This window comes from Odocoileus virginianus, unplaced genomic scaffold (assembly GCF_023699985.2).
Source record: "Odocoileus virginianus isolate 20LAN1187 ecotype Illinois unplaced genomic scaffold, Ovbor_1.2 Unplaced_Scaffold_3, whole genome shotgun sequence".
Classification (NCBI taxonomy): domain Eukaryota; kingdom Metazoa; phylum Chordata; class Mammalia; order Artiodactyla; family Cervidae; genus Odocoileus; species Odocoileus virginianus.
Window position 1 is genome coordinate 533,761 of NW_027224265.1, and position 13,262 is coordinate 547,022.

At 46.2% G+C, this 13,262-nt stretch overlaps 1 protein-coding gene across 3 annotated transcripts in view; it reads left to right on the plus strand.

The window, feature by feature from the left end:
* The window catches only part of MCC (MCC regulator of WNT signaling pathway), a 494,030-nt gene that overhangs the window by 443,968 nt on the left and 36,800 nt on the right, over positions 1 to 13,262 (plus strand). For all 3 annotated transcript variants that reach the window (XM_070462369.1, XM_070462370.1, XM_070462371.1), the window contains 3 exons: positions 373 to 513; positions 3,281 to 3,384; positions 8,552 to 8,735. In XM_070462369.1, coding sequence (XP_070318470.1) covers positions 373 to 513; positions 3,281 to 3,384; positions 8,552 to 8,735 — 429 coding nt within the window. The remainder of the gene's footprint in view (positions 1 to 372; positions 514 to 3,280; positions 3,385 to 8,551; positions 8,736 to 13,262) is intronic.

The following is a 13,262-nucleotide window of genomic DNA, read 5'->3' on the forward strand; positions in this document are numbered from 1 at the left end:
GTTGCTTTTCATTTGTCCTTGTGGAGGGTGGAGGGTGGAGGGTGGTTTATTGGAGCATCTGAGTCTTAACTCTCATGAAGGTTAGTGCTCCTTACCATGGTGTATCTCCCAAGCCTGGCAAATGGCTCATCCATGACTGGTTCTGAAATAACCAGGGGGAAATTTTTATTTCTAATTCACACAGAATTTAATGATTCTTCAGCTTTGAGTTGCTTCCTTTATTACTTCTCTCAGTTGCATTTGCTAAAACATCTGATGAGCTCATATCCTAACATGCATTTTGGCCAGAATCTAGAGTGGATGACTAAAATCTTGGCAAACGCATTGTAATCCTAGTGTAAAATTGTGAATGTGATTTTCCTTCCTTTGTAGCCGTATCGAGCACCTCAAATCCCAGAATGACCTTCTGACCATAACGCTGGAAGAATGCAAGAGCAACGCCGAGAGGCTGAGCATGCTGGTGGGGAAGTACGAATCCAACGCCACGGCGCTGCGGCTGGCGCTGCAGTACAGGTGGGCGGGCGGCAGGCCACTTCCGTTCAGGAGGGTGTCCACAGCAAGCTTCTGCACAAAGGCGGAAAACAGGGTTTTAGAAAATGTCACTAGAGGACTGGACCAGCAAATGCTAGTGTGATAAATATTAAAAATCAGTTAGCACCCTGAAAATAAGGATGATGAGTGTGGTATTAGTAAAACAGGTATGTTTCTGTTAGCAATGTTCAACTGAAATATTATTTCATTTAAGTAATATCACTCACAGGCTTCCCTTTGGCAGTGGCAAAGAATCCGCCTGCCAGTGCAGGAGATGGGGGTTCGATCCCTGGGTTGGAAGATCCCTTGGAGGAGGAAATGGCAACACACTGCAGTATTCTTCCTGGGAAATCCCATGCACAGAGAAGCCTGTTGGGCTACAGAATCAGACACGACTTAGTGACTAAACAACAGCGTCACTCAAAACATCAATTTTTGTGTTACATGTTCACTTCTTGTTCTTCCAGTCTTTTTTTCCCAGACTTTTCTTATGTTCATATTTTATTCTGCATTGTGGTAAATCTAATGCATTCTCCTCCTTCATTCAGTTTGTTAAACTGTTATATTATTGCTTAAAAGTCTCCATTTATTTAGACTGACTGTATCCCTTCCATCAAGTTTATATGGCATTATTACTTATTTCTCTAAAAGACATTTAGACTCTTGCAGACTCTTGATATTGAAAATAATTCTATGCTGAATAATTTAATACAAAACTTGTCATTCTTGTATTTTCCTTGCGATAAAATCCCTGGAGCAGGAATTATAGATCAAAGGATATGAATATTTTCATGTCTTTCAGGCATGCTGCCAGTTTTTATCCCATTAAAAAAGACCAATTTAAATGAATGTGATTCATTCATTGATGAGCAAGTGGTATATGAATGTACCACTTTTTTTTTTTTTTCAGCTTCATCAGCTTTGGAATTTATCTATTTTTAAATTACTACTTATTTAATAGCTACGAAACTCAGCTTTATTATTGTTTTCATAGACTTATTATATTAGTGTCACCACTTAGGCATATTTACCAAAGTTCCAGAGTAATGACTGCATCTTATTCTTGGCATCCTCTCAAAGAATTCAGCATTGTTTTAAGAAACATTGCTTCTTCAAAAAATATATATATATATCAAACCAAAATATAGGAGACCAAAGCTGGAGAGCAATCCTGGTAGTTTACAGACACACCAGAGCAAACTGATAATCCTCTGTGGCCGCTCTTGAAACAGGCTCTCTGCACCCTCAGTCTCCCTTTCATCTGCACAGAAGAAGCAACGTCCCAGCATCTCTAACTTGACAGACCAGCTGCCCTTGAGAAGGGGAGCTGCCTGCACCCAGAGGCAGTCATGGACTCTTTCCTGTCTCTTAGTAAAGGAACTTGAAAGTAAAGACAATTTTTAAAAAATCGGTTGACTAAGTGTTGAGTAAAGCCACATTTCCCCTGCCCAGCTTGGAGAAGCTCATCAATTCCTTCCTTGGGGTGATTTTCACTACTGCAGGCATTTGGCCAGGATGACTCAAGCATTATACACACACTCCATCCAGTGCAGACGTGGGTCCCTGTGGGGCCACGGGCAGCAGTGGCTTTCCAGAGGTCGCTGTTTGATCCTCTGTCTGTGTGCCCGAAGAGAGAGCACCACAGTCAGCTCTTGTCAGAGATTGTGTGAGTGTTGCATGACACAGCTTTACAAGCCTCTGGCAGAACTTTCTGTGATGATGGAGCTGTTCTCTGTGTTATCCAGTACGGCAACTGCTAGCCACACATGGCTGTTAAACGCATGAAATATGACTATTGCCGCAGAGAAACTGAATGTTCATTTTATTTACCTTAAGTTCTTTTTCATTTAAATATTCACATGTGGCCAGTGGTCACTCTATTGAATAGGCAGGTCTCAGTTAAAACAGTCCCCTTTCTGGGCTGCTATATGGATTACCTGTTATTGTATAACTGTTTAGTGTGTCAAAGCTTCTGGGGTCAGGAATCTGGGAGTGATTTGTCTAGGTGGTTCTGGCTCTAGGTCTCTTGAGTTTTTGGTCAAGCTCTCAGCCAGAGCTGCATCAGCTTAATTGGGGCTAGCAGATCTGCTTCGAAAGGCTTCGAGTAGAATCTTCGGTCCTTCACTGGCGATTGTCTGGCGCCTTAGTTCCTAACCACACGGGCTGCTCCATAGGGCTGCTCAAGGGTCTTCAAGACATGGCAGCTGGCCTCCTCTGAGAAAGATGATCCAAGAGGAAAGGTTAGGGAGGAAAGAGAGAGAAAGACCAAGATGGAAATCATCTCGTTCTTTAATAACCAACCTCGGATGTGGTAACCCATCACTTTTGCCTTATTCTCTTAGTCACACAAACCAACCCTGCAACCTTGTGGAAGGGGATTACACAAGGTGTGGCAATCCAGGTGGGCGGGGAGCACCCAGAGGGCTGGTCGCTGTATCACCTTTCCCTTTGAGCCGATCATCAAAGGAGCAGCAGACTTGCCCCTCTCATCTTCATTGCTTCCCTTGTATTTTTCTAGATCATAGTCTAAAGTTTTGTTTTGTTTTTTCAAAGCAGGGCAGGGAGGGGGCCACAAGGCAGAGCAAGCCCCTGACTGCCCATGAGTACCTGTGGGTGTGTCCTTGCCGACCCGGGCAGGAGGCTGAGCTCAGCCCTGCACCAGGGACTCGCTTCTCCTCCCCCCCCCCCCCCCCCCCGCCACCCTCCCACCCCCACCCCGAGCTGACAGCGCCATGTGCTTCTGTTTCAGCGAGCAGTGCATCGAAGCCTATGAACTCCTCCTGGCTCTGGCCGAGAGCGAGCAGAGCCTCATCCTGGGGCAGTTCCGGGCGGCCGGTGTGGGGTCGTCACCTGGTAAGTGTGGCCGGGTCCCTCTAGCCCCTGCTCGCCGTCCCCCAGCCTCTTTTGGTCTCCTGCCCCCCATCTCGGCTGTTGGCACTGGCACGCCTCCCAACAACATGAAATTCACTTGTCAAGTGTGTTTTTCATTTCTTCCTCATGACCGAGTGAGTAAATTGTTTATGTTGAATGCAGCAGGAACTGAAGTGGAAACAGCATTACAGACAAGTTAAAACAAACAGGCCGTCTCAGGAAACATACTCCCCCAGGCCAACTCTAGGAGAGGCCCAGGTTCGCCCTGAAAAGGACCAGCTCTCCCACGGCCTCCCTGTGATGCTGGTGCCTGAGGGTCCCTGTGCTGCCCACAAGGCCTTTGCCTCATCTGGCAGTGCATTTTCTCCAGGTTTGTTCCTTTGAATTCAGACAAACATGGGTTCTTCCTACCTGCTATCCAGATGACACAGGAATGCAGAGGAACGTTTCACACCTTGTTATCTTCAGCCTCACCAACTGCCAACCCCGGGGGCCTGCTGCCCACCTCCCCTCCCCCTCTCCGGGGATCATGCATCCCCCAGGGTTGGCATCATTTGTCCCTCCAGACCCACACCGCGCCCCCACCACTGTGCTCCAGGGCTGAGTAACTAGAAGGGCTATGAACTGAAAAAGACACAAGCAAGGCATCCTAGTCACCATCACTTGCCAAAACTTCACCCTTGACGATGACTGTGGGCCTTGAGATAACATGGGGATGCTGACAGTAGAAACAGTGTTTGGAAGGAAACAGAGATTCAGCGACAGAGGCCCCTGGTGCTGGGGCTTCCTGGCTCCCTCAGCCTACACTTGACCACAGTAGCTTCTCCTGAGAAACCATGGCAAGTGAACAAAAAACTTAAGAGTCAAAGGTGGGCACTCTGCACAGGCTGGCAAGCAGGCCACCCATCATGACTCGCTTTTCCTCCTAGGCTGTGAGCCCATAGTAAGGCTGGTCCTTCCAGGACACACCTTGCAAAGAAGGTCCCATCAGGGTACCTCCTGAGTGCATCTCCCGCCCTCCTTGCCAGCTCTTCCCTCCCTGCCCAGTCTTTAGCTTTCCTTTTTTTTTAAAAATACGACCTGATGGAATTCCAGTTGAGCTATTTCAAATCCTAAGAGATGATGCTGTGAAAGTGCTGCACTCAATATGTCAGCAAATTTGGAAAACTCAGCAGTGGCCACAGGATTGGAAAAGGTCAGTTTTCATTCCAATTCCAAAGAAAGGAAATGCCAAAGAATGCTCAAACTAACATGTACTCGTCTCACATGCTAGTAAAGTAATGCTCAAAATTCTCCAAGCCAGGCTTCAGCAGTACATGAACCGTGAATTTCCAGATGTTCAAGCTGGTTTTAGGAAAGGCAGAGGAACCAGAGATCAAATTGCCAACATCTGCTGAATCATTGAAAAAGCAAGAGAGAGCCAGAAAAACATCTATTTCTGCTTTACTGATTACGCTAAAGCCTTTGACTGTGTGGATCACAATAAACTGTGGAAAATTCTGAAAGAGACCTGCCTCTTGAGAAACCTGTATGCAGGTCAGGAAGCAACAGTTAGAACTGGACATGGAACAACAGACTGGTTTCAAATAGGAAAAGGAGTATGTCAAGGCTGTATATTGCCACCCTGCTTATTTAAACTTATATGCAGAGTACATCATGAGAAACACTGGGCTGGATGAAGCACAAGCTGGAATCAAGATTGCTGGGAGACACTTCTGGGCATACACACCGAGGAAACCAGATCTGAAAGAGACATGTGCACCCCAATGTTCATCGCAGCACTGTTTATCATAGCCAGGACATGGAAGCAACCCAGATGCCCATCAGCAGACGAATGGATGAGGAAGCTGTGGTACATATACACCATGGAATATTACTCAGCCATTAAAAAGAATTCATTTGAATCAGTTCTAATGGGATGGATGAAACTGGAGCCCATTATACAGAGCGAAGTAAGCCAGAAAGATAAAGACCATTACAGTATACTAACACATATACATGGACTTTAGAAAGATGGTAACGATAACCCTATATGCAAAACAGAAAAAGAGACTCAGATGTATGGAACAGACTTGTGGACTCTGGGAGAAGGCGAGGGTGGGATGTTTCAAGAGAATAGCATTGAAACATGTATATTATCTAGGGTGAAACAGATCACCAGCCCAGGTTGGGTGCATGAGACAAGTGCTCGGGCCTGGTGCACTGGGAAGACCCAGAGGGATCGGGTGGAGAGGAAGATTGCTGGGAGAAAGATCAATAACCTCAGATATGCAGATGACACCACCCTATGGCAGAAAGTGAACAAGAGCTAAAGAGCCTCTTAATGAAAGTGAAAGAGGAGAGTGAAAAAGTTGGCTTAAAGCTCAATATTCAGAAAACTAAGATCATAGAATCCAGTCCCATCACTTCATGGGAAATAGATGGGGAAACAGTGGCTGACTTTATTTTCTTGGGCTCCAAAATCACTGCAGATGGTGATTGCAGCCATGAAATTAAAAGACACTTACTCCTTGGAAGGAAAGTTATGGCCAACCTAGACAGCATATTAAAAAGCAGAGACATCACTTTGCCAACAAAGGTCCGTCTAGTCAAGGCTATGGTTTTTCCAGTGGTCACGTATGGATGTGAGAGTTGGACTATAAAGAAGCTGAGTGCCGAAGAATTGAAAGTTTTTAACTGTGGTGTTGGAGAAGACTCTTGAGAGTCCCTTGGACTGCAAGGAGATCCAACCAGTCCATCCTAAAAGAGATCAGTCCTGGGTGTTCATTGGAAGGACTGATGCTGAAGCTGAAACTCCAATACTTTGGCCACCTGATGCAAAGAGCTGACTCATTTGAAAAGACCCTGATGCTGGGAAAGACTGAGGGCAGGAGGAGAAGGGGATGACAGAGGATGAGATGGTTGGATGGTATCACTGACTCAATGGACATGAGTTTGGGTAAACTCCGGGAGTTGGTGATGGACAGGGAGGCCTGGCGTGCTGCAGTCCATGGGGTCGCAAAGAGTTGAACACAACTGAGCGACTGAACTGAATTTCAAGGGTCTTTTTTTTTTAATAGTTTTATCTGTTTATTGGCTGTGCTGGGTCTTTTTTGCTGCACTTGGGCTCTCCCTAGCTGTGGAGAACAGAGGCTACTCTTCGTTTCAGCGAGTAGGCTTCTCTGTGGTGGCTTCTGTTGTTGCGGAGCACACGCTCTAGGCGTGCGGGCTTCAGCAGCTGCAGCTCCTGGGGTCTAGAGTGCAGGCTCAGTAGTGTGGTGCATGGGTTTGGTTACCACGTGGCATGTGGGAATCTTCCCAGACCAGGGATTGAAACAGTGTCTCCTCCGTTGGCCAGTGGATTCTTGACCATTCTGAGCCACAAGGAAGCCCCGGGCTCTAGCTTTTGCACTGAACAAACCCTTACCTGTTTTTCCTCCTTCCTTCCTTTCCTCAGTTTTGACATGGCCAGGAATCTGAAAGAAAGGAAGTATCCTGGGTATTAATTTCATGCTTCATATCCAAGTCACCCAGCGAGGAAGTAGGCCTCCATTTGTATGTGTGACCATCCTCCACCTCTGTCTCTGGGTTTTCTGGGTATTGTTGGGTTTTTTGTTTTTTGTTTTGTTTTTTAAATAGCATTACCCTCCAAGTCCAGCAGTAGAAAGTCTGCCAGCATTTCCATTAGGAAGCTCATTTTTCAGGGTCTTTTAACCAAACCATAAAACTTTATTCCTCCTATTAAACAGAATCCTAAAATGATCTTGGCTTACTGTCAAGTTTTTTTCTTTAATATAAGTATTAAGGAAAATAATCAATTAAAGGCAAAAAATCAATCATCTTATTTCTACTTTTTATCAGAGGACTGTCTTAGACCATTCTAGCCACAAAAGGCACCTCATATGAAGCTTGTCCCTATTCAGCACAGTGACTTGGATAGGAGCTAAAAGGACTTAAATCTGCATTTTAAGTATTTAAAATCAATAATAAAATGTCTTGTATTCACATAATCCTGGTTGGCTCATGGGTCTGTTTGTAAAATGGAGCAGTCAGTTACTATGCCTCTTCAGAATTCAGAGAGCAGTCAGTTGTGAGACATCTGTAAAGTATGTTATTTAGCAGCCTTTTAAAATTACTTTTTAGCAGCTCCCTGTTAAACCTGACTCTTCCATTCTGCCAACAGTGGCAGTGATGTGCTGTCCTGCCCTAACGTGCCGGGAGTCTCACAGCAAGAACAAGTTGTAACGTTCACCCACAGTGTCAGTTATGGGCATTTCTCCGTCGTTTCTTCTTGACTGCACAGACATTCATCCTGGCTGATTTAGACGGTGCCTGGGAATCTGGAGGAGTTTCTTTGGACCTCAGTGTTGGGCTTGGAGGGTGGGAAAGCTGAGTGTATCCCCCTCCCCATACCCCCTGCCCACTTAAGCCAGTTTCATAGTTACCATTTTTGTATCTTAGACTTTGGTGTAAGATTTCATTTATAAGTATTTGGAAGACTGAGGGACTGGGCTGTGACTGGGCTGACTTATTTGGCCTGCAGAGTTTTTGAAAGCGCAGCTAGAACATGGCCGTCTTGGGCAGGGGACTCCCAGTCCACTGCCACTGCATGCTGGTGGCCCGCACCCTGAGTCTTGCTGCAGGCTAGCTGGCTGTGAGAGGCATGGAGCTTGCACCTGGACGTGTCCGCGCTCGGGGAGATTGGTCAGGGAGATCCTCCATGCAGGACATCAGAGCCAATCCCAAGATTTCGTTTTAACCATTAGTTCTGTGTCTCATGCCTACATGAAGTTCTAAGTGAAGCTGCGGACATGTGGAAACACAGCGAAGTTCAGCCCCAATTTCCCTTGGCCTCGCTCCCAAGGAAGCGCTGCGCAGCGTGAGGGAGACGGCCACACAGGAGATTGGGGTTGCGTGCCGGGAGCTGCCAGGAGCCTCGGGAGTTAGGAGATCAGAGCAGGTTGCCGCTGGACACAGAGCTTGGCTCTCCCACGGGCCAGCCCTTCGTTTGTTGGGGAAGAGAAAGCTTTCCTCGATGCAGCTTCTGGGTGAAGGGCCTGGCCCCCGGGTCGCCTGCTCTGTCATGGGCTCCGCCCCTGTCTTCACCTGCCCCCACCACCCAGCCTCACTGATCTAAACCAGTGCTGATTAACCCCTCGGCTTCTTGCAGGAGACCAGTCAGGGGATGAAAACATTACTCAGATGCTCAAGCGAGCCCACGACTGCCGGAAGACAGCGGAGAACGCCGCCAAGGCCCTGCTCATGAAGTTGGATGGCAGCTGCGGGGGCGCCTTCGCAGTGGCCGGGTGCAGCGGGCAGCCCTGGGAGAGCCTGTCCTCCAACAGCCACACCAGGTAGCTCGCGCTCTGCCACACGGGCGGGCATCCACGGGGTCCACTCGCCAAGCTCCAAGGACCACGAGGCTTGGGGGTGGCAGCCTGGGCCCCGAGCCCCTGGCCCAGGGTCGGGATCAGAGCGGGAGAGCTGGAAAGCGCCTTCTCATGTTGCTGCCCAGAGGGAAGGGGTGGAACCTGACTATTCCTTTCTGTCCCGCTTTGTTCTGCCCTCCATTTCCTAACAGTCCTTGATTTTCAAGAAGCATTTGGGGTGCTGCAAATGGTCCCGAAGCACTCAAGCGCCAGACCGCCTCCTGGTTCCAGGCTGCGTTCTCTCCCTTCCTCCTGTGCCCATGTCCTTCACAAGCCCTTCTGCGGCAGCAGGCTTCCCTTCTCCCACCTCTTTGCCCTGTAGAATGAGGCCATACCCATAGCATGTGTTTAGCAGATGCTCAGTCATGAACTGGGGTTCAAGTTCCGTGTCTGTGAATCTAGAAAACTGAAGTGGGTGCTTAAACAAGATGGGGAGGGAAACAGTGACCACCTGGCTAAGCATAATTTGCTGAAGCCATTGGATTCCACTGGGTGTGGGTGGAGAGTCATAGTGAAACATTTTCTAATACTCTTCTCATCTCGTCACCAAAATCCCTAAAGACATGAATGCCTTCCTTTTTTCTTTCATTTTTTTAAATTGAAATTGATTTACAATATTGTGTTAGTTTCTGGTATACAGCTAATGATTCATATATATGTGTATATATATATATTTCCTCATATTCTTTTCCATTTTAGTTTAATACATAATATTGAATATAGTTCTCTGTGCTATATAGTAGGACCTTGTTGTTTGTTTATTTGATATATAGTGGTTTGTATCTGCTATCCCCAAACTCCTAATTTATCTCTCCCACTCCTCCCCCCCTTTGGTAGGCATAAGTTTGCTTTCTGTGTCTGTGAGTTTATTTCTGTTCCATAAATAAGTTCATTGGTATCGTGTTTTAGATTCTGCACTTAAGTGACATCATATGGTTTTCTCTTTCTCTGTCTTACTTCACTTAGTGTGATCATCTCTAGGTCCATCCATCTTGCTGGAAATAGAATGCCTTCCCTTTATGTTCCAGTTCTGTCTAGAAAGTACTTTAATGTTAGAGATTCTCATGTAATAACCAAATCACAAAAGATAGGAAGAGTAATGACCCCATTTTTACAAGGGAGAAAGCCTTGGCTCAGAGATGTGTGAGTGACCTGCCCACATGAAGTCACATAACTGACTGCTGAGAGGGGTGTTCAGACCTAAGCCCAGACTGCAGCACCAAGTGTGTTATTCTTTTCACTAGGCCAGGTTGGAGCTTGTGACTTAAAAAATGCTGTTTGCTCAGGTCAAGCAACCAACGGAGAGGGCAACGGCAGGCCACTCCAGACTCTTGCCTGGAAAATCTCATGGACGGAGGATCCTGGTGGGCTGCAGTCCATGGGGTCACGAAGGGTCGGACACGACTGAGCAACTTCACTTTCACTTTTCACTTTCATGCATTGGAGAAGGAAATGGCAACCCACTCCAGTGCTCTTGCCTGGAGAATCCCAGGGACAGGGGAGCCTGGTGGGCTGCCGTCTGCGGGGCCGCAGAGTTGGACATGACTGAAATGACTTAGCAGTAGCAGCAGCAGGCAATCAAAACCATGTAAGGGTGTATTCAGCCTCAAGGGCAAAAGGAGAAATACTGATGTTTTGTTCAGTACCTGAAAGGAACATAATGATCCCAGCTGTCTTTCCTGCTGGTAGGACCCAGCCATCTGCCCAAGTGCAGACTTACCTGTTCTGGACCTGGTGCCTCAGGAAAGGCGACATTCCCAGTAACACACTTGGCCAGGTGCCCACAGACATGAGGGACTTATTTCCTTTTGACTCCAGCAAAAGCTGTCTTATTCAGGGAAGCAAAGCACAGATGATCATTTATTTATTTTCTTAAAACCAGGTTATTTTGTTTAAACTCACAAAGCAGATGCTCTTCTTAATGACTTTTCCAGGTGTATAATCTGTAATTTCCACATTCATTTAGAATAGAAATGCAGTTCTCACATTGTCAGTAAATCCTGTCCTGTTGAATTAGTGAGCATAAGAGTTGGGTTGACAGGAATTGTGTGCTATTTCAGTAGCTTATAAGCGGTTTTAGCTCACACCTCCCCACCTGCAAAATAATTATGTTGCTTTAATCTAAGGGAACATTTCATGCAAAAATGGGCTCAATAAAGGACAGAAATGGTATGGACCTAACAGAAGCAGAAGATACTAAGAAGAGGTGGCAAGAATACACAGAAGAAACTGTACAAAAAGATCTTCATGACCCAGATAATCACAATGGTGTGATCACTCACCTAGAGCCAGACATTCTGGAATGTGAAGTCAAGTGGGCCTTAGAAAGCATCACTACGAACAAAGCTAGTGGATGTGATGGAATTCCAGTTGAGCTATTTCAAATCCTGAAAGATGATTCTGTGAAAGTGCTGCACTCAATATGCCAACAAATTTGGAAAACTCAGCAGTGGCCACAGGGCTAGAAAAGGTCCGTTTTCATTCCAATCCCTAAGAAAGGCAATCCCAAAGAATGCTCAAACTACCACACAATTTCACTCATCTCTCACGCTAGTAGGTTAATGCTCAAAATTCTCCAAGCCAGGCTTCAGCAATACGTGAACTGAGAACTTCCAGATGTTCAAGCTGGTTTTAGAAAAGGCAGAGGAACCAGAGATCAAATTGCCAACATCTGCTGGATCATCGAAAAAGCAAGAGAGTTCCAGAAAAACATCTATTTCTGCTTTATTGACTACACCAAAGCCTTCGACTGTGTGGATCACAATAAACTGTGAAAAATTCTGGAGATGGGAATACCAGACCACCTGACCTGCCTCTGGAGAAGCCTGTATGCAGGTCAGGAAGCAACAGTTAGAACTGGACATGGAACAACAGACTGGTTCCAAATAGGAAAAGGAGTACATCAAGGCTGTATATTGTCACCATGCTTATTTAACTTATATGCAGAGTACATCATGAGAAACGTGGGCTGGAAGAAGCACAAGCTAAAATTAAGACTGCCAGGAGAAATATCAATAACCTCATATATGCAGATGACACCACCCTTATGGCAAAAAGTGAAGAGGAACTAAAAAGCCTCTTGATGAAAGTGAAAGAGGAGAGTGAAAAAGTTGGCTTAAACCTCAACATTCAGAAAACTAAGATCATGGCATCTGGTCCCATCACCCCATGGGAAATAGATGGGGAGACAGTGGAAACAGTGTCAGACTTTATTTTTTTTGGCTCCAAAATCACTGCAGATGGTGACTGCAGCCATGAAATTAAAAGATGCTTACTCCTTGGAAGGAAAGTGATGACCAACCTAGATAGCATATTAAAAAGCAGAGACATTACTTTGCCAACAAAGTTCCGTCTAGTCAAGGCTATGGTTTTTCCAGTGGTCATGTATGGATGTGAGAGCTGGACTGTGAAGAAAGCTGAGCGCTGAAAAATTGATGCTTTTGAACTGTGGTGTTGGAGAAGACTCTTGAGAGTCCCTTGGACTGCAAGGAGATCCAACCAGTCCATCCTAGAGGAGATCAGTCCTGGGTGTTCATTGGAAGGACTGATGCTGAAGCTGAAATGCCAATACTTTGGCCACCTCATGCGAAGAGTTGACTCATTGGAAAAGACCCTGATGCTGGGAGGGATTGGGGGCAGGAGGAGAAGGGGATGACAGAGGATGAGATGGTTGGATGGCATCACCGACTCAATGGGCATGAGTTTGAGTAAACTCTGGGAGTTTGTGATGGACAGGGAGGCCTGGCATGCTGCGATTCATGGGGTCGCAAAGAGTCGGACACGACTGAGCGACTGAACTGAACTGACTGAATCTAAGTCAGATTCAAATGTGGAGCCAGGGAGGAGTGGGAACATTTTCTCTCCAGCCCTTCAGTGGAGACTGTAATGGTGAATATTGGTTAGAAATATTTTAATGTATGGATGAGCCTTGATTTTGAGACAGTCGTCTTAGAGAAGCTTAATTTTAGGTAATGTATTTCTGTAGATTGAGATATACTCAGTACATAGTTTCTGTTTGCAAGGATGACCTCATTAAAGATTGGCCCTATGAACTAAATTCTGTCTTAAACAGATCTTCCCATCAAAGTACAGAGGGCTTACAGTGGTCAGATTCCACTCAATTCTCCTTAAAAATTCCCTTTCACATTCCCACCCAAATCAGAGCTGCTCAGAGGGAACAAAGGAACCACACACCCGGCATTCGTGTGGTGACACACATTCTTAAGACCTGACACAACCAGGCTGCTGATCATGTTCAGTGTGGCTCAGAAAAAAAGTCGCAAACCACCAGACGCTTTCATAATTATAAGTGATTTTGTTTGTAATTCTTGCCGTTCCACTCAGCCTTCCCAGCTTGTCAAGATTATGGCTGAAAGACAATATGGAAGGCTTTCCGAGGTGGAGCTGTATGTGGCTCCACCAGTCCCCTCCCCTCCCCTCCCGCCGTAGCCA